Source organism: Bos indicus, chromosome 1 (genome assembly GCF_029378745.1).
Source record: "Bos indicus isolate NIAB-ARS_2022 breed Sahiwal x Tharparkar chromosome 1, NIAB-ARS_B.indTharparkar_mat_pri_1.0, whole genome shotgun sequence".
In the NCBI taxonomy this organism is placed as follows: domain Eukaryota; kingdom Metazoa; phylum Chordata; class Mammalia; order Artiodactyla; family Bovidae; genus Bos; species Bos indicus.
The window spans coordinates 83,110,020-83,137,337 of NC_091760.1; the positions used below are offsets into that span (position 1 = coordinate 83,110,020).

The 27,318-nt window shown below is 49.1% G+C and overlaps 1 protein-coding gene and 1 long non-coding RNA gene across 2 annotated transcripts; one reads left to right on the plus strand and one right to left on the minus strand.

Annotated features, from left to right (window-relative positions):
* The first annotated feature begins 509 nt into the window (after window positions 1-509).
* MAGEF1 (MAGE family member F1) lies at window positions 510-2,177 on the plus strand. The gene has a single exon (XM_019958579.2). The coding sequence runs from the start codon at window positions 737-739 to the stop codon at window positions 1,658-1,660; it is 924 nt and encodes a 307-aa protein (XP_019814138.2). The 5' UTR covers window positions 510-736; the 3' UTR covers window positions 1,661-2,177.
* A 2,338-nt stretch (window positions 2,178-4,515) lies between these two features.
* LOC139183387 (uncharacterized) lies at window positions 4,516-27,318 on the minus strand. The gene is made up of 3 exons (XR_011566979.1): window positions 27,230-27,318; window positions 6,652-6,752; window positions 4,516-5,216 (listed from the first exon to the last, which is right to left on the minus strand). It is a non-coding gene; the product is annotated as an uncharacterized lncRNA (long non-coding RNA).

The following is a 27,318-nucleotide window of genomic DNA, read 5'->3' on the forward strand; positions in this document are numbered from 1 at the left end:
CTCCAAGCTGGATTCCCAGCTTTTGGTCAGCACTTCTCCAATCCATATTCCACAGGGCCACCAGAGAGACTAGATGATACAGATCCTATCCGGGCACTCCCTAGTTTAAATCCCCCCTGTTTAAACAGATTTCAATCTCTCGAGCATCGTGTTCAAGGTCTGTCACGAACTGTCCCGCACAGCCTTATCTCCCAGGCTTCACCTCCATGCAGACCGCACTTGTGACACAGTAAATCACTCAAAATCTTAGACAAGCGCACTTAGAAATAAGCACCTGCTGAAGGGATGTGGCTAGAACTCCATCCCTATTTCATCCTTCTACACTGAAACCTTAGGATAGTCTGGTTGCTCCCGCCTCCAGCCTGTCAGACTAAAAATCAGCCCTGACTCCTCCACAGCCTGGGCATCCTGAGAAGCCTGTGAGCACTCCTATCCAAGCGGGAGCCGGAAGAGGACGGGCTTCGCGCGGCCTCAGGGCCGCCATCTTGGCTGAGTTGGCCGGAAGAAGTCTGGCAAGTCGGCAAGCGAGTGCGCACTGAGACTGCGCGGTGGCCGCGCCGCGGCAACCGTCCCAAGCCTTCTGCGGTACAGCCCAGCAGCCGCAAAACCCCGTGTCATCTCTCCTAGTCCTCCTGCAGCCGCCCTAGCCGCTGTCCAACCCCTCCACCGGGGTTTGTGCAGCGGCTCGCACACCCCGCGGCCCGCGTACGCGCTCTGCACCTGCCTACCCGAAAACATGTTGCAGAAACCCGAGAGCGGGGCTCTCCCCATCCCTCAGGCGGAGAGGGAGATGGATGGCAGCCATGACGGTGAGACCCAGGCTCTGACCGCCTCGCAGGAGATGGCCCCGAGCCCCCTCCTGCAGGAGAGGCCCGAGGAGGACCTTGGCGCTGTAAGGGAGGAGGGGGCTACAGAACCCTCTCTCACCCCGAAAGGCGCGAGGGCTTTGGCAGCCAAAACCTTGGCCCGGCGTAGAGCCTGCCGCCGTCTGGATCGGACGGTAGCCGAGTTGGTGCAGTTTCTGCTGTTGAAGGACAGGAAGAAGAGCCCCATCACTCGCTCCGAGATGGTGAAATACGTTATCGGAGACTTAAAGGATCTGTTCCCTGAGATCATCGCAAGGGCCGCAGAGCATCTGCGGTATGTCTTCGGTTTCGAGCTGAAACAGCTTGACCGCAAGCACCACACTTACATCCTGATCAACAAACTAAAACCTATTGAGGATGAGGAGGAGGCTCTGAGAGGAGATGGCCCCAGGTTGGGTCTCTTAATGATGATCCTGGGCCTTATCTACATGAAAGGTAATAGCGCCAGAGAGGCACAGGTCTGGGCGATGCTGCGTCGGTTGGGGGTGCGTCCCTCAAAGTATCACTTCCTCTTTGGGTACCCGAAGAGGCTTATTATGGAAGATTTCGTGCAGCTGAGATACCTCAATTACAGGCGTGTGCCTCACACCAACCCACCGGAATGTGAATTCTCTTGGGGTCCCCGAAGCAACTTGGAAACCAGCAAGATGAAAGTCCTGGGGTTCGTGGCCAAGCTCCATAAGAAAGAACCCCAGCACTGGCCAGTGCAGTACCGTGAGGCCCTGGCAGATGAGGCTGATAGGGCCAGAGCTGGGGCAAGTGTGAGGGCTAGGGCAAGCACCCACCTCTGGTGAGGGCCAGCTAGGGATGGGGGTAGGGGGGGATATAAAAGCTACCGTCTGCATCATAAGTAGACTCGGTGGGGAGAGGGTCTTTATTTCTGTAGCATTTGTGTTCGTGTAACTAGAATTTAGTTTTTGTATCTTGCTCAGTTTTGCTGTGTTTAATATACTGTTAAATTGATGTTTATAAATGAAATTCGTCTACTTTTTCCTGTAGGATTTTGTTGTAGATTTTTGCTGGTTTGTAAAATGAATTGAAAAACTTTACATTTTCTTCTGTGGTCTTGAACAAATTATGCAGCACCAAATGATGTATTTAAATAATTTGAAGGAACTCAGCAGTATAATGATCTGGTACCAGGGGAAAAAAATAGCTGAATGGTATCTAGCTTTCTAACAGTTTTTGTCTATTGTATAAAGAAAAAAGGCTGACATGTAACTCTGCTTAGTTTTTATAATATCTGGTGGTGGGGGGTGGGCATGCAATTAGAGGTATAACCTGGTACACGTAATAAACATTTGTTAAGCATCTTTTGTGTGATGCACTGTTGGGGGTATTTGGGAATTAAAGGGCTTCCCAGGTGACTCAGGTTAAAGACTCTGCCTGCAATGCAGGAGACCCCGGTTCCATCCCTGGGCTGGGAAGATCCCCTGGAGAAGGGACTGGCAACCCACTTCAGTATTCTTACCTGGAGAATTCCGTAGACAATGGAGCCTGGAGAGCTACAGTCCGTGGGATCCAACAGAGTTGGACATGACTGAGCAACTAATACATGCTGAGCAAGATAAAGGTCCTACTCTTCAGACCTGGACAGTAAATAAATAAACCAGAAATTACAGTGCAGTGAGTTGAAGGCTGCAGCGAGACACCTAGCCCCACTGGAGTGATTGGGTGAGGCTTGCCTGAAATTACCTTTAGTGGGACTTCAGTGTAGGGAAGGTGAAAAGACAGGGTGGGAGGAGACCGGGGGGCGGAGGGGGGGGCATGAAGGGGGGTGAGGAAAAGAAGTTGCAATGAGGAGATGGTATTAAAAATGACTACTTAAGATGCTCTTGAGTTACATGGGATGACTTGATAGATAACAGATCTGGAAAACAGCCGCCTTTGGCCAGTGCACTTGGCCCAGGGCACTTTATTACAGTGCATACATGATGGTGTCTATTGGCATTTTGGTCTTCTCCATCTCCCTTCTCTCAATCTTCATGTGTTTTCCTCTTCTACCAAAGCCCTCAGGGACCAAGCACTATAACAATTCTGGAACAGTGTGTAGGGTGGAGGGTACGTGTGACGTCCACTACTGCCAAGAAGTCTTCACGATCTCTCCCTTGGCACCAGGAAGCCCAGCACCTTCATCAGTGTTTCTGCTTGCTGCTTTCCACTTGCTATCTCCCATTAGGAGAACTGTAGACATCTTTCACATTCTTAATACACATGAAGAGTCATCAACAAAAGCAGCTCAAGCCTCTGCAGTGCCCACCACCTTCACTCTGAGGATGAATCCTATAGGATGGGTACATCGAAGAATAAGGAATCTAGATGAGCGGTAACCAAACTAGAGCTGGGTGTAGGAGGATTGAGATGCTGGCCCCTACAGCTGCCATATATGGAAGACCCACTTCCTTCTTTCTTTACTGCCAGTTTTTGTGTGTGTGCACTTTCCATTGACCTGAATAACATATCTGAGTATGTTAAGGTTAGCATGGAATACAAACACTTTGAGATAAAAGCCCAGGGATCCAAAAAATCACAGTGAGACCAAAAGCTGTAAGTTTATGGGTAAAAAAGTTTGCTAATGATAATGACTTCTGGACAGTTTATTAATATTAATTCATTAAACAAAAGTACTGAGTGCCCACTATATGCCAAGGACTCTGCTGGGTTCCAAAGATGAAAAGGGAAAACTGATTTTACCCTCAAGGAATAATAGTGATAATTTCTCACATTTGTATTTTCTCACAGCTGTTGAGAGGTCAGCAGTGTCTGTACCTGAGGGTCTGATTACTTGGTGATTTGCTTACGGTCACTTGACAAAAGATAGCAACAAGACAAGAACCCAAGTCCCTTGCCTCCCAGTGTGTTTCATTCTAGTACATTGTGCCCCATGTCTGGGTTTCGATATATTGTATGTGATTTTATTTATCACAACTGCAAGAATCAAAATGAGGCACATGTAATTAACGCCAGTTGCCACTGCAATCCTTATGGGATAAGTAGAATAGAAATACTTCCCATTTCACTGGCAGTAGAGGTGACTTTCGGAGAAGGCAATGGCACCCCAATTCAGTACTCTTGCCTGGCAAATCCCATGGACGGAGGAGCCTGGTAGGCTGCAGTCCATGGGGTCTCTAGGAGTGGGACACGACTGAGCGACTTCACTTTCACTTTTCACTTTCATGCACTGGAGAAGGAAATGGCAACCCACTCCAGTGTTCTTGCCTGGAGAATCCCAGGGATGGGGAAGCCTGGTGGGCTGCCGTCTATGGGGTCGCACAGAGTCAGACACAACGGAAGCAACTTAGCAGCAGCAGACTTTGCTGAAAGGCAGAAGTATAGTTCATGGCAAGACAGGACTAACAACTACCATTTATTAGACATCTGCTACAGGCCAAAAGCATTCCCCTTTCCTTTTCACCACCATATTGCAAAGTTTGGTATTATGAAATACCTTCATTTTACAGATATTAATACTTGCCATTTATTCAATACCTAATATGAGCCAGCTTTTTAATGCTTTACATATGTTTTAATGATTTTTATAACAATCTAACAGGATAGATGCTATCTGTTCCATTTTGAACTGTGCAAACTGAAACTCAGAGAAGCTATAAAGTTCTCATAGATAGCATATGACATAACAAGGGTTGGAACTGAAGCCTGACTGAGTCAAAACCCCACAGCTTTTCACTGTTACACATTTCCTTCTTTTTGGAACTCCTTTCAGACTTGGGGACTTATGTTCTTTCTTTCAAACATGGCTATCTCTCTGGAAATGCAAACAAGGATTGTATAACCAAGGTAATTAGGACAAGACTGGTCTGTGAGAAGGTAAAAAGGAGGTTAAAATAAAGTTGGAGAGTTATCTGTGGACATTGGTTCCAGCTCTGCCTACCCACAGTGTTCTGAGTGCTGACCACAATGTGTAGAATGTGTAGCTTTACTCAAATTCAGCACGTTTTGTTCTTATAGGCCATGTTTCCTCAATCTTCGTTAGTCTGCTCTCTCCATTAAGGCTCAAATTAAGTCTTTCATGCCATGAAACAATCATCTACCATTTGTGAACCTGCAAATAGTCCCAGGTTGCTTCCAGATGGTACAGAGGGCTGGCAGAACTCATACCCTTGCCTCAGGATGAAAGACCTCCCATGTCACAGATGCCATCATCAGCTTCTCCGAAGTACTAAAAGTGTGGCCTCTGGGCCCATGTGTAGAGCAGACCTTTGCCATGGTGAGGGCAAGAGATGAATTCCCCCATGGATTATGGTCACTCACATGAGGGAGAAGGAAGGCCGGGATCCCTGGTCTTCTTTCCCTTCAGGCACAAACAGAACTAGATCTTCCTGGGTGAAACTGTGGGTGGGAGAGCAAAGAGATTTTGTCAGGAGAGTGATAGCAGATGGATTACTTCAGATCATACTTACTCTACCACAACTAGGTAACAAAGCCAGGAAAGAGAAGTCCCTTGAAAACTGTGAATCAAGTCTTAGACAATGGGAAAGTTTCAGTTCTGCCACAGACTCTGCAGGGATCTTGACATTCAGCGGAGTCAGGACTTTTGACCCACTGGAACTTGAAGAGTGGGCGTTTGGAAACAGGCTCCAGTTGATTACAGCCCCAACATCTAACAGTCACGAAGGGCTCTGGAGGTGGCAGCTCATTCACAGCCCCTGTAAATCAGGCCTCAATTCATAGGCTCAATCACAATTTCCACTTGAGATAATTATGCTCCATGCCTTGGTTATGGTGGCAATTGATGCTTGTGCAAAATAGTCCTCAAAATTGTGCAGCCCAGCAGAGATGGCAACAATTACCTCCCAGCAGAAATATAGTGTACTGACTAAAGAGGTTAGGTGTTCTGAAAAGTGTCCCAATCAGGGCCTTTTAAAAGTCATGACTATGTGACCTTGAACAAGGAATTCCAAATTCTGAGGACTGAAACTCTAGGAAAGATTAGTGGGTGATTAGAGTTAATGGTTAGCTAAAATCCACACCCATGACCCATCTTACCAGCTGACTGCAGACCCTGCCCAGTTCCCAGGCTAGTCACCACTGATAACAATAGCAGTCAACAATTATTAAGCCTTATCTATCAAGCATGGTGCTAAGATGATAACCGAGATGATAACCAAATTGGCTCCCTGTCTACTCCAGTACCCTCTCAACAGCCAGTCGAAGGTGAACTGGATGAAATTTTTCTTCCTGAAGCAGTTCAACAATGGGAGACTCGGTCTCCTGCTGATCACTCTCCTGGGCATCCTGGCTGTGGTGCTCATCAAGGCGGGATACTACTGACAGACCCCCGCCACCTCCTCATCATCTCTGCTGAATTATTCTTCTGCTAAGTGGATAACGAACCAATCATTTTTAAATCATACCAGAACTTTTAAGAAGATATGCAAACACACCATTTTCACCATTCACCATTAATAAAACTCACCACTTCAATCAAAGCCCCCCCCACTTACCCGCCCCCCTGGCGCCCCAGGACTGAGTATGCTTGCTCAGAGAACCTGCGTCCCTAGAGCTCTGGGCCTGGGTGGGGAGTGCGCTGGGTGATCCCATGTTCCCAGAACCTGCTCAGTGACTCCTCCTCTCCAGGGACATGGGGCTTTCCACCCCCACCTTCAGGCAGCACCCCCTGAAGCCTTCCAGAGTCCGCCCCACCCAGGTTTCCATGTCTCAGTCCAGAGAGGTGAGGCAAGATCTCCCAGACCCCTCAGGGTTTGGGGCACTAGAACTGGGGTATGGGGATCCCTGTCCCTGATCCTAGGACCTGAAGACTGACCTCCAGAAGGCGTTCCTCCTTTTTCACCAGTCTCCATCCTGTCTCGTGCTCGGCTTGTGACGGTCAGTTGTAACGTCCACATGGGGTAAATCCTCAGGGTCCTGGAAGACAGCTGCCAGGTTGGTGCAAGAATCACCTGTCATTCATAGGCTGTGTGAGTCTTACAAAGCCACTGGCCTGTTTCACTTCTGTTGTGACAGTACTCAGACAATACCCACCCTCTAGCAGGGCCTGCACGTGGCAAGTCAGTGGCTCTTCAGGGACGAATCTTGTTTCTGTACCACGAGGCAAGTAAGCATCCCCTTGGCTTTCCTTGTGGCTCAGCTGGTAAAGAATCTGCCTGCAATGCCAGAGACCTGGGTTTGATCCCTGGGTTGGGAAGATCCCCTGGAGAAGGGAATGGCTACCCACTCCATTTTTCTGGCCTGGAGAATTCTATGGACTGTATAGTCCATGGGGTCGCGAAGAATCAGACATGACTGAGCGACTTCCACATTCACTTCACTTCTACACAACAGCCCCATGAGGCAGATTCTGCATTAGCTGTCATTGCAACACTGTAGGCAGACCACAAGGAAGGCATAATCCCTTTCATGCTGTCAGTGCACAAGTTAAGTGACTTGCCCAAGGTCATGACATAACTTGTGAACTGTGAATCCAGAAGTTGAACCTGAATCTCCTGGTTCTTGCTGTTAGTCCACCCTGCTGGTCTGCAGAAGGTTCTCAGGGAGCACCCAAGCTCCCTTTGGGAAAATGGGGCTGCGGGAGAAGAAAGAAAACCTCTGGGCCTGCTCCTTTATACCATTACCTAGAGCACCCAGAGTAGAGTCAGTAAGGAACAGGAGGAACAAATTGGCTTCTCTGACTGCAGGGTCACCAGAAGGGACCCAGACTGGGAGGGGAGCCCATTTGGAGGAATGCCAGCTCTGGGCAGCAGCACTGTGGTTCCTGCAGTGGGGGACCTGGTGCCCAAGATGCAGAGGGGTGTCAGCACAGGGAGGGGCCGCCATGAGGCCAGAGAGGGCTCCTACAATGGCACGTCCTTGGCCCCCAGGGCAGACGGATCCGCTTTTCACCCCACTCTGCCATGCTCTCCTGTCTGCCTTCAGCTGAGGACCTAATTCTCTGAGCTTTGGTTTCCTCATCTTTCAAACAGAGATAAAGCTGCTGCTGCTAAGTCACTTCAGTCGTGTCTGACTCTGTGCGACCCCATAGACAGCAGCCCACCAGGCTTCCCCATCCCTGGGATTCTCCAGGCAAGAACACTAGAGTGGGTTGCCATTTCCTTCTCCAATGCATGAAAGTGAAAAGTGAAAGTGAAGTCGCTCAGTCATGTCCGACTCTAGCGACCCCATGGACTGCAGCCTACCAGGCTCCTCCGTCCATGGGATTTTCTTGCCAAAAGTACTGGAGTGGGGTGCCATTGCCTTCTCCGAGAGATAAAGCTACCTACTTCAAAACACCATGAAGCCTGAAGGAGGGGATTACCAGGCACTTCGCACAAGATCTGCCACATGGGAACTAGTGTTATTATAAACTGTGTTCACTCATTGCAACAAACACTTATCTTCTGTACATACATCCTGGTGGTGAGATTACAGCAGAGAATAACAGACAAAAATCCTTGTCCTCTAGAGCTTGCAGATCAGTATGAGGAGATAGACAATAAGGAAGTATGATACACAGCATGGTGGATGGAAGTCTATGTTGCAGGGAGAAACAAAGCAGGAAAGGGGGTGTGCGATTTTAAACAGCCTGCTCAGGGAAAGCCTCGCCACTGAGACATTTGAGTCAAAACTGAAGGTGAGAAGCAGGAAGCCCACAAGCTGTCTGAGTCGGGGGACCCAGGAGGAGGGGGTGCCAGCAGATGGAACAATGAGTGTGAAGGCCAAGGGTGGAAGCAGGCCAGGCGGTTTCTGAGAAGTAGCTCCTACAAGCAGAGTGAGAGATGGGGGAGGGCTGAGAAGTAGGAGTGTTCCTTCTCCTCAAGGAGCTGGCACAAGGACCTAAAACAATGAATAAACACAGATCTGCACCTAAGAGTTACCCTCGGAGCTCAGCAGAGGAAGAAACCACAGCAGCCTGAGGCAGCAGGGCCTTCCGCTGGGCCCTGAAGGGGAAGGAAAGAGAAAATATTCCTTATATGTAGCGTTTGTGTTTCTAATTATAAGTGCTTGTAGTGGAAAATTTGGAGAGTTCCATAAAAATATAAAGAAGAAAATGGATTCTCTAGAACACTGGCACCCAGAGGCAACCACAGTTAACAGGGCAGTACAGTTTTATATCTGTCTCTAGTGTATTTAGTTTTCACCTGCCAAGGGTAGAAATGATTTGTTGCTACTTTAACAAAATGAGTCACGACACTGAGCCCCACTCCATGCAATATGTCCTCAAATACTTCTGGGTGTTCCTAGTGGGACATCTCAAAGGATGTCACAAGTCCATCTATCCACAGCAGTCACCATGTGGGGCTTATGGAGGCCCATGAAAGGAGCGTCTGCCAGAGATGGTCCCTTGGGGGGTCCTTAGCATCCATGGCTGCTGCCTCCTCTGATGGCCACCAGGGTACCAGAGGGATGCTGTGTTCTGTGTGCAGGGGTGGACAGCGTGTCCTTCTCCCCAACTCTGTGTCAAGAAATATCACCTGGGTCCCAAAGCAGCAGTGCAAGGCCCTCTCCAACCTCCTTAGGAAGCCTGCTTGTCTCTGCTTGCAATGTCTTACAAGCAACTCTCCAAACTTCAGCTGAAAATAGTTGCCTCCACTGGGACCAGTTCAGGTTCCCTTCCTCCACAACTCTTTTCCTCAAATCTTAGGAAAAAAAGGAAAAAAAAGGCAGTCCCTGTCTCCCAAGGCATGTCTGTTTACACTGCTGAACCAGAACAGTGAACATCTGCACTCACGTTGTCGGTGACTACACAGTTTAAGATTGGTGTTGATTTTCCCAAAACAAAGCAAAAGTCTGCCCCAGTGGTAAATTAAATTCTCTGCTGCTGCTGCTGCTAAGTCACATCAGTCGTGTCTGACTCTGCGCGACCCCATAGACGGCAGCCCACCAGGCTCCCCCGTCCCTGGGATTCTCCAGGCAAGAACACTGGAGTGCATTGCCATTTCCTTCTCCAATGCATGAAAGTGAAAAGTGAAAGTGAAGTTGTGTCTGACTCTTCATGACCCCATGGACTGCAGCCTACCAGGCTCCTCCATCCATGGGATTTTCCAGGCAAGAGTACTGGAGTGGGGTTGCCATTGCCTTCTCCAGATTAAATCCTCTACCTCTATGCAAATCACTAGCAATTAGTTCCCTTCCTCCACATTTCCCAGCTTCTCCTCATCATGTTTTTAAAACCATAGGGTGCATCTCAGCCAGGGATGCTGTATTCCATGAGAGATGGCTATAATTTAGGTAAAAGGTTGGAATGGAGGAAAGGATTCTAGGCAAGGGAAACCACTCCAGCTAAGGTCAGGTAGCAAGAGCGTGCGGTGTCCTGGGGACCATAAGGGGACCAATTAGGTTGAAGCAGAGTTTGTGAAGGAGAGGAGAGGGCGCTGTGGATGGAGAGAGACAGTGGCTGCGGGAAAACCATGAGCACATTGACGGTGGCTTGGCTGGTCGTGAAGGGGGAGGCTGGAGGCAGGGAGGCCACTCCACGCTAGAGTGGATGGCAGCCTGACGTGGGGAGTGGTGCAGCAGGAACAAGAGTGGGAAGGACAGGCTGGGGGACGAGCTTGAAATGACTGGATAACTGATCAGCTTTGGGAAATGCAACAGAGGGACATGTGAGATATGACTCAGAACTTCAAGCTGTCATGTCTGGAAGAATGCTGGAGTCATTCATTAGAACAGCTGGATGCCCAGGGGGAGCTGGTTTGTGGTCAAGAAAATGGCTATGTCATCAGTTACCCTGAGTCTCAGCTGCTCAGTTGAATATCTGATGGATACTTGGAGCTGGGGCAGAGGAGGGACACTGAGGCTGAAGGTAGACACTCTGAGTCTCTTTGAAGACGTAGCCCAAACCATGGGCTTTCTCCTTGAGAGAGAGTGTAGAGGGAGGAGAGCAGAAGCTTGACAAGCTCAAGTTCTTGCTGAAAGCAAGGGTCTTGGCAGTCCCAAGCAGCTTACACAGAAACTCAGTCCTGCCCCCAGAGTGGCCTTCTGGGCCCATTTCCTAATTATATTTCTAATAAATGATCTGGGGGATAAGAAGAAAGTTCAGAGGCAATAGCATGGCCAGGGACTCATGGAAGTGGGAAAACAGAAGCTGCAAGTTGTTGCAAGTTGGTGTCAGTGACAGGGAGGCCAAGAGTCTTTGCGTGCATTAAAAAGAGAAGTACAAACACACAGTCGCACTGCGGCTGGAAGGACTCAGGACAGACCTAACCAAGGCTGAAATGGGTCAGCTCATGAGCTTCCAGACTTAGCAGCCTTTCTCTCCCAGCTTTATAAAGGACCTTCTGTCTTGGAATGGAACTTTCCAGGCAACAGCATCACCTTTGACCAGATCTGAGATATCTCCACAGGACAGATCCCCAGCGAGGGAGGTTCCACTCAGGGAGAACCCACACATTCAGCCTCTCGGACACACAGGGCATGTTGCCCAGACACAAATGCACACTTGGTATATATCAATATACGGACAAATATCTCCTCCAACTCCACAGGAGACATAAAAAAATATCATTTGGCAACTATCATATATCAGGTACTTTGCCTAGAGCTTTCCAAGTATTTTTACATTTAGTCTCACAACAATTATGAGAGAAAGGGATCATTTTCCGATTTTGTAAAAAAAAAAAAAAAAAAAACCAACCAAGGCTCAGAAAAGTGAAATATTTTGCCCAGGATCACATGCCTAGAAAATGGCAGCTGGTTCCTGACCCAGATCTGCCTGTGCACTCACATGTTATTATTCTTCTTTCTTCAATATGTGTACACAATAGACTCATACACACAAACATATACCCATCCCCTCTGCACACACAAAATCCCCATAGAAAGTAAGCTCCTTGAGGGCAAGGATTGCATTTTGTCCACTGATGTATCCCAGGCATCTGGAACAGGGACTGGGCACATAGTATACACTCAACGAATATTTTAGGGTTGTCATTAAATGAACCGAAAGCATACAGGCATGGAATACTCACCTGTGTGCAGATATGCCTACACACATACACATGAGCACACTCACTCACCTTCACACACACTTACTAAATACATTAAATCCACTGTCTGAAAGGAGATCCCAGGTGAGGCCCCAGGTCTCAGAGGTGCCCCCACCCCTCACCCCAGGCCTGCTCCATCAGCGGCCTCATCGCTGGTCTCACCAGACCCCTCCCTGGAGCAGCAACCAGCCCTCCCCACAGCCTCATCACATCCCACCTCCTTCTTTTCTTAGTTCACTCAAAACAAAGAATTTTTCTAAAAGATCTTTACTAAGAGAGAAAGAGAAAAACATTAAAAAAAAAAAAAAAAAACCTGTAAGCTCTTGAACAGAGGAGTCAACAGAGCCAGTTTCTTATCCTAAGTCGTGCCCTTGAGTCCAGCCACAGCCTGGCATAGCTGGTGAGGTGATCAGCTTGTGAAGATCAGGCCCTGCTTGGCTGCTCTGCCAGCAGTTCAGATGCCCAGCCTAAGGGAGCAGGGAGTTGACATGGCTGCTCAATCTGGGCGATTCTCTCTTCCTCCAGATATGGCTGCTGCTTCTGTCCAGGCACAGACTCTCCTGCCACCCTGGCCTTCAGTTAACTGCAGTTTTACACCCTCTTTTTTTCTGCCATCTGCTGTGCCCTGGGCTTGTAAACAAGGCTGGTCCAACCCAATCGCTCGGTAGAATTGTGTCAATTCTGTGTCTAAAACTCCAGCCACCTTAATTCCTTCCTGGAGCCTCAAGCCTCTGCCTGGCATGGCTCCTGCCCACCTCTGGGTCTCCATCCACTCCACCCTTCTTTTATCTGTTCTCCAGTGACATTTGCAAAGCAGTTCTGATGGAGGTGCCGGAGCCCAGGGTCCCAAGGGTCTGTTCACTCAGACACCCCAGAGCAGATCCTGGGCCAGTGTATCAACACCACTGGGGTCTCTGGATTAAAAAGTAAGTTCCTGAGCCCACCCAAGGCCTGCTGGATCAGAGTGTCTGCAAGTGAGGCCCAGAAGCCAGCACTTTTAACAAGCTTCCCAGGTGATTCTCACACTCCAAAGTCCAAGAAGGACCACCCCAGATTTATTAAATTCCATACATATCCTCATGCATATATAATAATGATAGCTAAAATATTTATTGAGCACTTACGATGTGCTGGGAAGTATTCTCATGTATTAACTCAGTTCACCCTTATAACAAGGCTGAAAAGGAGGCATGGTATCACACCCACTTCATGGTGACTTGCCCAAGTTCACACTGCCTTTGATGGGAAGTCAGGAATCAAACCTAGGCTCTGTGACTTCCAAGCCTGCATGCAACCAGCATATACTCTCTAGCACACACAACTGCACCCACATCGACCACACACAAGACCCCTAACCCCTCAGAACCACTGACAAAAAAGTTCCAACGAAAAAAGATGGAGAGCCAGGGCATTTTCCAAGGCTCCTGGTTTCTCTCTCACCTCAAGTCTGGCATACGCAGATCTGAGCCGAGCGAGCCAGCAGCCACAGCCAGCAGAGCCAGGGAGCTGGTGAGCTGCAGCCCCAGGTCTTTGGCAGCACCCCCAGGCCCTGAGGCTCAGCTCTGCCTGCTGTAGGAAGCATGCCCACCACGGGCCTCTGCTGCCATGCCCCATGGACCCTGCCCCCCGGCCTCCACTGCCCAGTGTGGCGTGGCTCCCTGAGACCCGAGCCCCTGACAGGGCCCTCCCTGCAGCTAGAGAGCAGATGTGCGTGCAGCTTTCTCCAAAAGCAAGTCTTCTCAGGAATCCTGCCATGGGGGGAAGGTAGGAGGGTGGGGGAAGGAGTGGAAAAACAACTGAAATACCATAACACAGAAAAGTGATCCAAAGAAAAAGCAGCAACTGAGTATCTGGAAGGAATAAACTGAGGAGGAAAGGCGCAGAGTTGTGCAGCGTGGCCACGAGGCTGCCAACCTTGGCAGCCCAGGGCTGGGGGCTGGGGACTGGGCGGCGCCGTCAACTGGCCACAAGGCTGATCTGGCTAGGGGCTGAGGTGCAGGGAGAGCAGAGATTGGGCTGATGCGGGGTCTTGAGGAGGGGATCTCAGCCAGCAGCATCCTCCTTCCCAGGGCTCTGGGCACTGTGTTCTTCAGCCCCCAAGAGCCACTGGAGGGTCCTTCCCAACATTCTCCACCTGAAGGGTTTGCTTAGGACAGTGGAAAGAACCAGAATGATGCCTGGACTCAGACACCCTGATAGTGGAGAGAGAGGGCTTTCTCAGAATAGGGCTGGATGCTCTGACAGTAGAGGAGAAAGATGGGAAGGATTTATTCTGAAGCCACAGAATGCAGGATCAAGTGGTTCTCACCTAGCTCCCTACTGATGAGCAGTGCGACCAAGGGCAACTCACTTATTAAACACTGAGCCCAAGTCCCCTTGCTGTAAAATAGGCTAACTCAGGCTTTCTCTGTACATCTAAGGGTCAAAAAAGATCCATAGATTAGACAGCCTATCAAAGCTGAGGCTTGAGCACAGAAGCGAGATGGGGCGGTGTCTCAACACGTGGAGCTGAAGGATTGGGTTTGAGACCTATTTACTAGCCACATGACCTTGGAGTAGACATTTAACCTCTCTGTGCTCAAAGGAGCCAAAGCCTAGATACATGAAAAGCTTTTGAAAAAAGTTTTACAAGTAGTAGATGCTGTCAGCTCCCACTTCCTCATCATGTTCCAGGTACAGATTGTATGTATATTTTTGTGAGGCAGGTACTACATATTCCCATTTTACAGAGGGAAAAAGAAGGCTCAGGGAAGTTAAGGAACCTCTGAAAACTGACAGGTGCTTAAGTTGAACCAGGTCTGTCTGACTCTGGAGCCCATGGCATCTCTCCTATTGCAGCCCACAGGGCAGGGATAGGCAATGCCTGGTTGGTAAGCCTAGGAAAGAGGCACAGTCTTAGTAGAGGAGCCTGGCTGAGGATATTGGGCAGCAAGAGCAGGGATTCTGTTCGGGCTCGTCTTATGCAGGAGGCGTGTTGAAATGTGATGTGCCCAGACCTGGAGGAACAGAAGCCCCCAGTGTCTCATGACAACCTGGAGGCCAGGTGCCCAAGGGTGCAAAGGCACCATAATCCACCATGAGGGCAACTGCCAGGCAGAGCCTGGGGAACAAAGCAGGGAGCACGAGAGCTGCCAAGTAGGTCAGCAGAGCAGCAAACTGTTGAGCGAGATAGGTGTGGAGCTGGGAACAAGCTGGATTGTTAATAGGATAACCACAGATAAAAGGAGGCCCAGACAGGTCATCAGGATGGCTCAAGAATCAACTCCATAGCTGTGGTTGAGGCCTCCTCTTATATAAGAGGCTCTGTGAGGCTATGGGGGATTTTGAGTGGACAGGTTATTGAGACCTGGGCTCAAGTACAGAGAGAAAGCTGGTAGTTGGTCACAGGGTATGGAGTTGAAGAATCAGGTTTGAGATCTACTCACTAGCCATTTGACCCTGGAGTAGACACTTAACTCTGTGCTGAAGAGCCAAGCCTAGATAAGAGCTGAGCAAAGATGGTCTCCCTCCACGTATGCTCACCAGCCCCTGCCCACACCTCACATTTCCCTTCTGTTTCAGCAGTTATGACCACTCCATTGTAATGACCAGCCAGTGTGTCCATCACCCCATCAGGACTGTGGGTTTCTCAAGGGCACCCCATCGTGGTGCCCGAGACAGGGACTTATAAGTGTTTGAGAAATGAAGGAGGAACTAAGTGAACAAAAATCCATCCTAGGGACATCCTAAAAGCAGGCAGTGGCCGATCTGGGTCTTAAAGGAGTGGATATATTTAGATAGTATTAGGTTGCCCAAAGAGTTTGTTCGGGATTTTCCATACCATCTGATGAAAAACCCGAACGAACTTTTTGACCAACCCAATACTTTCTCTTCAAAGAAATCAAAGCTCTTCTTGGTTCCTAATATTTGAGTTAGCCCTCACACAGCACACATACCAGTCCCCAAATGCTAAAAGAATTCTTTCAACAATGTTTATTCATTCCACAAACATTTGCTGAGCTTAAACTCTGAGTCAGGCTGAAAAACAAAGGCTAAGAAGATAGGGTCCTTATTTCCAAAAGTGCGACTGGGAAGTGGTTGGGAATGGGGTGCAGATAAGCACATGATAATCATATTCTTTGACTATCTAGAGGATTCTGTGGGAGCCCATTAGAGATATAACCAATTATCCAGGAGGGAGCAAAGAAAGTGTTGCTATGTATGGCTGTGCAGGTTGTGTACTGCACAAGGCAGGGTGCGCCCTGGAGCTGAGCAATGCAGTTCTTCCTGGCCAGTGGCATCTGAAGTCCTGTTGCCCCATCATCCCAACCCCCAAACCCTGGTCCATCAACCTGGTCCCAGTGGATTTTTCTCCTCCTCTGGCTTCTCTCTGAGAATTTCTTTGTCTAGCCCTCCAGAGAATTTTTCTTCAGGAAAACTCTCCAGGAGCCCCTGTGATCCCCTTTCTCCTGCCAGCTCCATAAAGCAAGCCGGCTCCTCTCAGAGAATTACAGTTTGGGGAAGTGTGATTCATGGGGAAAGAACTCTTTCCATGGCTTTCTAACCTTTGATGTGACCCCCAAAAACCTGTGGCTAATACAGAATGCTCTAAATCTCACAAAGCTCATAAACACAAGAGCCACACTGCATTGGGCCGTGAACAAGGCCTCTGGCTAGTCAGCTCCTGCCACCAGCTGGAGGAATGTTCCCCTGTTCCCACCCTACACCGACAGCCCTCCCCACCACCCCTCTACCCTCCTGGCAGCTCTTGCAGCAGCCCAAGGCCCCTGTGGCTAGGAGGGGAGGCTTGTCGAGGTCCCCGATGGCCCACCAGTCCATGGCTGGACCCAGAACCTCTGCAGCTCCAACTCTGCTAGGAAAGGCCTCAGTTGCTGAGCAAGGGAGGGAAAAGCCAAAGAAACGGACTCTAAAATCCAGCCTCCCTGATGGGAAGAACAGCTGGGATTAGAAAGATACTTGTGAATTTTAGGTGACATGTCTGCAAAAGTAGTGCCCACTGAGGTTCCTGGAAGCTTTCTTGCAAAGCAAAGCAACATAAATGAAGTCTGTTTTTCCCATGAAAACAATGTGGGGTTTTTTTTCTTGGGGGGCAGGGGAGGGGGAAGGGGGAGGTTTTTTTTAAAGAGACAAATCCATCAGCCACAAGTTTAATGAACAGGAAGCCATATACTCATTCTCTACATAGTAGATTTCTTTCTAGAGCAGGGTATAGAAGAAACAGGACAAAATGGGAATGCATCAGATAATGCAAATGAAACACCTTGCACAGAACGTGGCCTATGGTAAGTGATCAATAAAATGGTCACTGTTATTTTAATGCTGTATTTTATTATCTGAGCAATTCCTGGGAGAGGCACTGAGAGGAGCAAGAAGAGCCATAAAGTTTTCAGGAACTCTTCGGAAGCCCTGCTTGACCACCCCTGGTGGGGCCCCAAGACCTCCCAGTGGGGAAACCAACTGACTGTGTGGAGGACGTGTGTGCTCTGCCACTCATGCTGAAAATAGTACCATCGCGCGGCTGGCGGCAAAGGTGCAGGGCCAGGCAGTGGCCAAATTAAACTGACGACAAGCTTCAGGACACTTCGTCGGGACTTCCCTTCCTCCTGCATCCTCCATAGCACACCCACTGCAGCAATTTGGAAGTCTGAAGTTCTTTTTCTTTAACCCCCCAGTCTCTTGAAACAAGTTTTTGCCATTTGGTTTGGGGTGGGGGTGGGGATGGACGCTGGGCTGGCTTCCAGTAGCTCTCTGCTGGTCTTGACAAGCCTGCCCCCATGCCGCCCTGTTCTAGCAGGTCGGTGACATGTGGACACTTGACCCAGGCCCAGGACAAGTGGAAAGATTCCTGTCCCTCTGAGCACTGTATGTGTGTGTGTGTGTGGTGGTGGCTGCGGGGGTGGGGGTGGTGAGGGACGGGGGTCTTGCTCTCTGGAAAACCTTTCCAGAGATTTCTTTTCCCCTGAAGGCCAGGGATGCACCAGAAAGGTGAACCTTGTTCTCTTCTCCAAGGCTGGGGCTACACAGTGGGAAGGGATGGGTTGTATACCGGTGGGGGCCGCCTAACAGGCCCCCAGTGTACAGCCAACTCACTCTCTATGGGACAGAGGCATCTGCTTTCTCAACTCGTTAACTTCATACTCACAACCTGGGGAAAATCATCGCCCCTCCCCCCTGCTTTCCCCACCTCTGCTTTAATCAGATTCTCACTTACTTTACTGAACAGAGAACGGAAAGGACCTCCTCTTAGTGTGTGCAGGCACTGAGAACGAATGGAGAAATCCCCAGGGGTCTAGCTATTGAGCTCCTGTTTGCCATATTTCTCTAGAATTTGCAATCAGGAGCCATCACTTCTCACTCACCTATGGTCATCATTTACTCTTTGGGCCTCAACGGCCTCATTTGTGAAATGGGGATAATAGCAATATCATCCCACGAGGCTGTTTGTTGTGAGGAATAAATGAGGTATGAGAAAGGGCTTTGCAAATGCTACAGTGCCACACATAATAATTACAGTGATTAATATTATTATTACAGTGCTGCAAGCACTATAAAAATAGCCATTGTCCCTCAGAAATCTGCCCCTCCTCGAGCCTGTCGATGTTTTCAGGGGAACACCAGCAGAGCCTTCGAGACTAGAGTCTCTGTCTCCTGACCAAACATGCCAGGGGGCACAGCCAGGGCAGGAGGGCCAGGCTGAGGCCAGCCCTCTCTCTCCCTACCATCATCCAGCTCTAGCAAGAGGACAGTGATTATACCCCCAAGGAGGAGCAAGGTTCTTTCCCAGGGATTACCTCACTCCTCCAGAGGCGAGCAGACATAAAGAGAGGGAGGAGCAGAGTTGGCTAAGCGGGCAGCCTGGAGTCACATGACTTTCCCAAAGCCAGAGGAGGCAGGGCCAGAGGAGCAGACTAAAAGGGACTGATCCTTTAGGGTCAAATCCAGGAACTACCCACTACCCACCCCCTGCCCCAGCCCCAGGCTGAAGAGGGGCCAGGGAGACCGAAGCTCTGTGGCTCCCATAGTAACTGCTCTTGTTTGCTGAGCCTGTCTCCGTGTTTCCCATCCATTTTCTCTCAATTGACCCTAATCACAGCCCTGCCACACAGGGGTTATTAGCCCCCTTTTCACAAGAGGCTCTGACCGGATGTCATTTTCCCAACGTTGCTCATCTACTTAGCGGCAAAGCTGGACAAGATCTGAACCAGGACCCGTTTGAGTCCATGGCTCAGAACCACTCTACCCACTGCCTGCCTGTCTGGTCAGCCCAAAGCGGCAGGGTGGGCTGAGTTTGGCTAGCCTCAGGGTGGGGTCCCCAGCCACTCCAGGGAGAGGAGAAAGCCTACCAAGAGAGAGGAAATGGTTTACTCTTAGTAACTCCACTTCTGGACACCTGCCAAGCCTGCACACCCCAGACTAAGCCACAGGGCCGCCCTGCCCTTGTGCCCAGCTGGGACAAGTGTCAAAAGTGACCTGCTCCAGCATTTGGCCCCAAACCTAGGAGAGGTACTGGGGAGCCCCAGAAGGAGGTCTTCTCACTTCACTTCCTGCTCACTGCAGAGCAACAGGGGCCTGATGATGGAGGACAAGAACCCAGCTCCTGAAGCAGGTGGGAGTGAGGACAGGCAGCCCTCTAGTCTTCCACCCCCAAACTGGCTGTGGGGAAAGATGCCTGAGTCCTCACCCCAGGGCAGGGGCTGGCCAGCTTTCCCCTCTTTTCTTGCCATCTCAGGAAGGGGTGATTGATGGTGAAATAGCCTGGACTGAGGCAAAGAACAAAGGAGTAACGATTAAATCCTATGGTTTTTGTTGGGATGGATCACCCCTAAGGAATTCTTTCTACTTATTGTAAAAGTCATATAGACGTATTACAGGAGATTTAGCAAATACAAGAAAAAGAATTATCTATAATTTTACCACCATAACACAACCAATGGCAACATTCTTGTGTCATTCCTTCCCAGGTCTCCCACCCCGTTTTTATTAAAAAAATTTTTAAACTGTGCTTATGCCATTTTCAGAAGTGATTTCCCCCATCACTTGTTGTGACATAAAATCACCTTCCTGTGTCACTGTGCAGTTGGCCTGTCCTCCTTTGGGACAACTGTAGGGGAGCCCACTGTGTGGGTCAAAGTAAAGCTTCCACCCCCTGATTTAAGCATGTTCATATTTGAAGTCTTAACCAAAGTAGACAATTTGAATCACATTTAGTCAACCTTTGATAAACTGCCTGTTTTGCAGAGAATAAGATGATATGGACTCAGAGCTGGCCCCAGAAAATCCAAGAAGCCCTTGGTTGCAGCAGGTTGGGGAGGGGGTCTGTGAGAGGGGAGGCACAGCTGGGCTGAGGTTGGGGCACCTGCCACCACTTCAGAGCCGCACAAATCAGGCCCCTTGCCATCCTGGCCCTGCAGAGCCTGGGTTCTCAACACTGCTTCCAGGCCAGAGAGTTGCCAGGAGAAATTGATTATAGAAGAATGTTAGATTGGAAAGCGAGGAGCCTCTGCCACGTGCCTGCTGTCCTTTCCATAGACTTCCTGCACTTGCTAGGGGCCTGCCCGGGGAGGGCAGCCCTGAGAACGCTGGCCCACGGCTGGACAGCAGCCTAATTCCTAGGTGGGCCTCTGGCCCATCAGCCTGCCCAGGGATGCTCTCCAACAGGTCCTTTGAAGTTTATTAGGTATTTATCAAAGGGCCTACTGAATGCATTGGGCTTCCCCAGTGGCTCAGTGGGTAGAGAATCTGCCTACAATGCAGGAGACACAGGATATGTGAGTTCGAGCCCTGGGCCAGAAAGATCCCCTGGAGAAGGAAATGGCAATCCACTCCAGTATTCTTGCCTGAAAAATCCCATGGATAGAGGAGCTTGGTGAGATACAGTCCATAGGGTCTCAAAGAGTTGGATACAACTGAGCACAGCACACAACACAAGTGAATGCATTGTTTGAGTCCCTCCGCAAACAAGAAGAAACCTTCCCTGCCCCTGGAAGCTTATAGCTAGTTACTGAAGAATTGAACACAAAGGCAGTGTAGTCTCATGGTCAATGGCTTGTACTCCAGAGTCAGACTTGGCTGGGTTGAGTACTTCCCCCTGCCTCCCCTCCACTTATTGAACAAGTAAGTTACTTTAACCTTTCTAAGCCCCTGCTTCCTCATCTGCAGAATGGGGTTAATCTAATTTACTTGCAGAGCTGTGGGAAGGATTAGAGAGAATATATGTAAAGTGCCAGGCATTTGGTAGGTTTTCAGAAACGTTGGTTATAATTAAAGTAGCACAAAACACATGTAACGTAATAAAAGCAAGTGATAAAAGCATGTAAAGCAAGGAGGTCAGAGGATTGAGCAGGGAAGGAGCAAATAGCTCTTCTAAAGCCAGGGGCTTCTCAACCCTGGCTAGGCAGAAGAACCACCTGGGCAGCTTTGAAAGTATGCTAATGCCCAGGCCCCACCAAGCAATTAAACCAGAAAGGGACCCCAGGCCTAGGAACATTTTATAAAACACTTCCCAGGTGAATCTGGGTGCATCCCAAATGGAGACCCAGTGATCGAGAAGGTGTTTTGAAAATGTGATCTGGAAAGGAAACAACATGTGTTAATGTTACCTCGTACACACTAGGCATTCTCACAACTGTTAACTCATCTGAGTTGTGATGATCACCTGAAGCGGGTACTTTTAAGCCTATTTGAAACAAAAGGAAGCAGAGATTTAGGAAGGTCATTGAAATTCACCCACCCCCAGCCCATGCTCTAGAGCTGCATCATCCAGGAGAAACAGAGTGTGAGCCATGAATGGGGACCAGAGGTACAATTTCAGACTTTCTAGGAGCCACGTTAAAAAGTTAAAAAGAAACAGGTGAAATTAATTTTTTAATATATTTGATTTGACCCAATATAGCCATAAGCTCTATTGCAATGTGTTATCAATATAAAAATTATTCATGAAGTATTTCATGTTACTCTTTTCACACTGAGTCAGCAAGATCTGGTGTATATTTTGCACTCAGAGCACATCTCAATTCGGACTGGCCACAAGTGCTCAATTCAGACAGGTCACATATGGCTAGTGACTGTGGTGCTGGACTGGCTAAAGGGACCATTGACCCGGAATCTGACCAAGCAGGTAATAAGAGGAGGTGTGGGGGCTGAGGAATTTCAGAATTAGCCCAGAGGTTCTTAAATGAGAGAGGGACCTGGAGCTCAGATTGCCCTCGGATGGCTGGGGAGTCTATAGGTCTCCACAAGCCTGAACAAGAAGTCCAAATGGACAGTCACATGCGAAAGAATGAAGCTGGACCCCGATCTTATCCCATACACAGACGTCAACTCAGAACGGATTAAAGGCTTAAACATAAGACCTGAGTCCTTAAACCTCCTAGAAGAAAATGTATAGGAAAGGCTTCTTGATATTGTTTCTCGGCAATTATTTTTTGGATTTGACTCCAAAAGGACAGGCAACAAAAGCGAAAATAAACAAGTGGGACTACAACAAAGTATAAAGTTTCTGCATAGCAGAAGAAACAATGAACAGGGCTTCCCCAGTGGCTGAGCAGTAAAAAATCCACCTGCCAATTCAGGAGACATGGGTTCAATCCCTGATGCAGGAAGATCCCATGTGCTGTGAAGCAACTAAGCCCATGCACCACAGCTACTGAATCTGTGCTCTAGATCCTGGGAGCTGCCAACTACTGAAGCCCACATGCCCCAGAGCCCACGCTCTACAAAAAGAGAAGCCACTGCAGTGAGAAGCCTGCATTCAACTAGAGAGCAGACCCCACTCACCAAAGCTAAAGACAAGCCCAAGCAGCAACAGAGACCCCACTCAGCCAAAAAGAAATATAATTATTAAAAAAAAAAAAAAAGAAACGAACAAAATGAAAAGGCAACATATGGAATCTGAGAGAATATTTGCAAACCACGTATCAAAAAATGAGTTAATATCCAAGACATAGGAACTCTTACAACTCAATAGCAAATAATAATAATAACTCTATTAAAAATGGGCAAAGGACCTGAATAGAGATTTTTCTGAAAACTCACAAATGGCCAACAGATATTTGCAAGGATACTCAACATCATTAATCATAAGGGAAATACAAATCACAACCCTAGTGAGCTAATATCCCATACCCATTAGGATGTGTGCATGGTGTGTGCTAAGTTGCTTCAGTGGTGTCCGACTCTTTGTGACACTGTGGATTATAGCCCATCAGGCTCCTATGTCCATGCAATTCTCCAGGCAAGAATATGGGAGTAGGTTGCTGTGCCCTCCTCCAGGGCATCTTCCCTACCCAGGGATCGAACCCAAGTGTCTTATGTCTCCTGCATTGGCAGGAAGGTTCTTTACCACTAATACAACCTAGGAAGCCCACCTGTTAGGATGTCTGTTATCAAAAATATAAGAAATAACAATGTTGGCAAGGATGCAGAGAAAAGAGAACCCTTGTACACTTGGTGGGAATGCATGTTGGTACAGCCCTTATGGAAAACAGTATTAGGTGCCTCCAAAAACTAAAACTAGATCATTCAATCCAACATTCTCACCCTGGGTATATATTCAAAGGAAATGAAATCACTATGTCAAAGAAATAGCTGCACTCCCAGGTTCATAGCAGCATTATTCACAATAGCCAAGATAGGGGAACAACCTAGTGTCTGTTGGTGAATAAATGGATAAAGAAGATTCTTATATTTATGCAATGACCTTAAAAAAGAAGGAAATCCAACCATCTGCAAGAACATGAATGAAACTGGAGTGCATTTATGCAAAGAGAAAAAAGTCAGAGAAAGAGAAATAGTTTATGGTAAAACAGGTGGAATCTAAAAAAAAATCAAACTCATAGAGAATAGAGTGGGAGTTGCTGAGGGCTGGGAGATGAGAGGAAAAGGGGAGATACTGGTCAAAGGGTACAGACTTTCATAAGATGAAAAAGTTCTGAGGACCTAATGTATAGCCTAGAGACTATAGTGAATAGTACTGTATCATATACTTGAAATTTGATAAGAAATCTTAAATACTATCACCAAAAAAAAGGTAACTATGTGAGGTGATAACTGTAGTTAACTAGCTATGGTAATCATTTCATAATGTATATGTTTATCAAATCATCACACTGTACACTTTATATAATGTTATTTGTCAATTACACCTTAGTAAAGTTGGGAAGGGGGTTGGAAATCCAAAGATGATGAGGGGCCAGTGAGAGGATGAAGAAGGAAACACCAGCAGGCAACCAGCCCCATAAGTAGGACTGGGAGCCTTGGCACGTCCCTTCACCTCGGCTGGAGGAGATCCCCCGCCTAGGGGCTGAAAGTGTGAATTTACCGAGCTGGGAGAAAGCTGTTTTACGGTTCCTTTGGCTCCTTACTCACGGAAGCAGACTCACACCAGAACCCTCCCCTCCGGCTCCCCTCACCAGCCCTGCAGCCCATAAAGGGTAATGGAGCCGAAGTTAAAATAGTCACATGAAACCCACCTCATTTGAAAGGGCACCTGCTTTAAAGGCCAAATTTCCTGAGCCCAGGTTTATACATTAAGCTACAGAAAGACCTAATTAATTCAGAGCAACCCCACTAACTCTAAATTTGGGATACATTCTGCCTCAGGCGGGTCTGAAGTCTTTCCTTTTACACTATCTATGAAGAAACGGTTTGCTAAGCAAATAAATAGTGCAGGCCAGATTACAGAGACAGGTCTGGCTTACTTAAAACTGTTTTTAAGAACTTTAAAAATCACTTTAGCAGCCCCATTTGCAGGAAGTTAATGAGATCATTACAGCTGGTCCTTATCTATTTATTTCAACATTTCGGTTTTCCAAGCACCTTCAGACACACCTTTGGATGTGACCTTTCAGGTGGAGATGCAGTTATGTTTTAGTCTCCAGCAACTAACTTAAAGCCTGACACACAGTAGGTATCCAGGTACTTAATAGTCACTAAATGAATAGAGACGGGCATGGCAAATAATAGTCACATATTATAGGTGAGAGAAAGGAGGCTCAGAATTGTTTATAATGTATCTCAGGGGATCCCTCCAGCTGAACCAGCCTATGGTTCATAAGTGGTGAAGCTGGGGTTCAGACCATTCCTGGCTTTATGGGATCTTTCCGTTCTATTCTACTATTACCAGAACTGCTGCTTGACAACAGTTTATAAGCTAGGTTTCAGGAACAGTCTTTTTGTTGTTGCTCAGTCCCTAAGTTATGTCTGACTCTTTGTGATCCCATGGACTGCAGTAAGCCAGGTTCCTCTGTCCTCCACTGTCTCCCAGAGTTTGCTCAAATTCATGTCCATGAATTTGACAGTCAGTGATGTCATCCAACCATCTCGTCCTCTGTTGCCCCCTTCTCCTCCTACCTTCAATCTTTCCCAGCATCAGGGTCTTTTCCAAAGAGTCAAGTCTTCGTATCAGGTGGCCAAAACATTGGCCACACCTGCTCCTTAGAAGGAAAGTCAGTTCTTAGGAGCAACAAAAGCCATTTTTTTTTTTCTTATAGGCTTCTCCCCAGGTAAAGGGGTGGTAAGTTCTGGAACCTCAGCCTCCCCCATAACAAGCCACAGTTCCCTTCTCTGCAGAGCATGGGAGGCCTTTCTGAGTTGGCCTGACTCTGACACTCAGCATGCATGGCTGTTGGGATGTCAGGGGGCAAGCCTAGGTGAGTGTCCTCCCTGGGAGGAAAGGGCTGGAAGAATTGGGGACTGACTGTTCCACATTCATGTGGGCCTGGATCCTCCCGGGATTGCTTCCCAAGGCACCGGCCTTCCCAGAAAGGATGGTCTCTGTCTTCTGGGTCTCCCCTTTCCCGGATTGGTGGGGGCTCAGCGCGGGGGTGGGGTGGGGGGTCGGGGGATGGTCGCTTCTCTCCCTGCCCTTTGTTCTGGAGGCTCTGCTGGCTTGGAACACTGCACAGGGAAAATTCCCTGACCGTGAGATCTGCAGGCTGCAGGGTCCCGGGGGAAGGCCGGGCCTGGGGCTCTCTCGTGCTACAGCTGGAAAGAGGGGTTGGGTTTCAGCAAGCCGGGCTGGGGGAAAGCGACTTGCCTTCCCGGTGGTGAGGGAGCTGGCCCTGTGAGCCAGCAGTGCCGACAGCTTCCTGTCGAGAGCTGGGGGCCCACGTGACCGCTCCCCACTTGGAGGATTAGGGGGTGAAAGGCCCAAGGTGGCAGGAGAGCAGGAGGGGCACCCAGGCGCTATCTGGGGGTGCAGGAGGCAGAGCACTAGATCCTTTCTTGCTAAATGAATTCGGCTGGCTCTTGGCTCCTTGTCACACGGTCCAGCGAGCTGCCTCTGTCTGGGGGGTTGTGGGGAGGCGGGGGTGGTGAGCCTCGGCACTGGCTGGGGCCAGGGCTGTTTGTTTAAAGTCCCCTCCCCCCAACCTGGCCACACACAGCCCCTCAGTGCCTGCCTGACAGGGAGGGAATGCGGTAGCCCCAGACCTGCTCAGTGAGAAGGAGACAGGCTCGGCTGTGACAGGGAACAGACGGGCCGGCGGGCGGCTGGGCTGAGGGCAGTGCACAGTCTCTGCCTCCTGGGCCTCCTCCTCAACTGGTCCCTCAAGGTTAAGTGCAGCTGCCGCCAGGCAACCAGGCCTCCCACTGAAGCCATCAGCTCTAAAGAGGCCCCCAATATCAGGCCTTGTCTAGAGATGCCCTGTTCTGTTCAACAAGCATTATTGAGCACCTACAGTATATACCAGGTGGTGCTAGTGGTAAAGAATCCACCTGTCAATGCAGGAGACGTAAGAGACATGGGTTAGATCCCTGGGTCAGGAAGATCCTCTGGAGGAGGGCACGGCAACCCATTCCAGTGTTCTTGTCCAGAGAATCCCATGGACGGAGGAGCCTGACGGACTACAGTCCATAGGGTCAGAAAGAGTCAGACACAACTGACTTAGTACGCATGCACAGTCTACAGAGAGGCAGGAAGGTGACAGAGATGACAAGGTTTGAGAGTGATAGGTGACAGTGAGTCCCAGAGGAGGGTACCCAGGTTAGCCTTGGGGCTCAGAGGCTGGGGAGGCCAGCAGGGAGGGCAGGGCAGGTTAGAAGGCATGCCCCGAGGACCCAGTTCAGACATGGGTTTCTGAGACCAGTCTCAGATCCCACCTGAGATGGATCCCCTCTTCCTCTCACCCCTGCCCTGCCACCACTGCCCAAGGGGTGGCCTTGAACCCATAGGCCTTTGGAGGTAGAGAGACTAGTAGGTGGCTTTTCAGCACAGCCCTCCTCAGTCAGGTTTTCCGGGGCAGCTGGGCTCCCCCTCCCTCATGAACACTCCCTGTGAAGGAGGCATTGGGTGGCAGAGAGAGAGAAGGGGCCACCAGCCAGCCCTCCACTACCGTCCAACGGAAGACCAACAGCCCCGGGCCAAAACCCTATGCCACCTGACACCTCACCAGGATCTGAGTGTGCACTGTTCCACATCACCTTGGAACGCTGGAGTCTCAGCTGCCTTCTCTTTGGAATTTCTGGTGCAGCTCTCTCTGCCCTGTAGGTGATTTTTGTTCCAAGCTCCA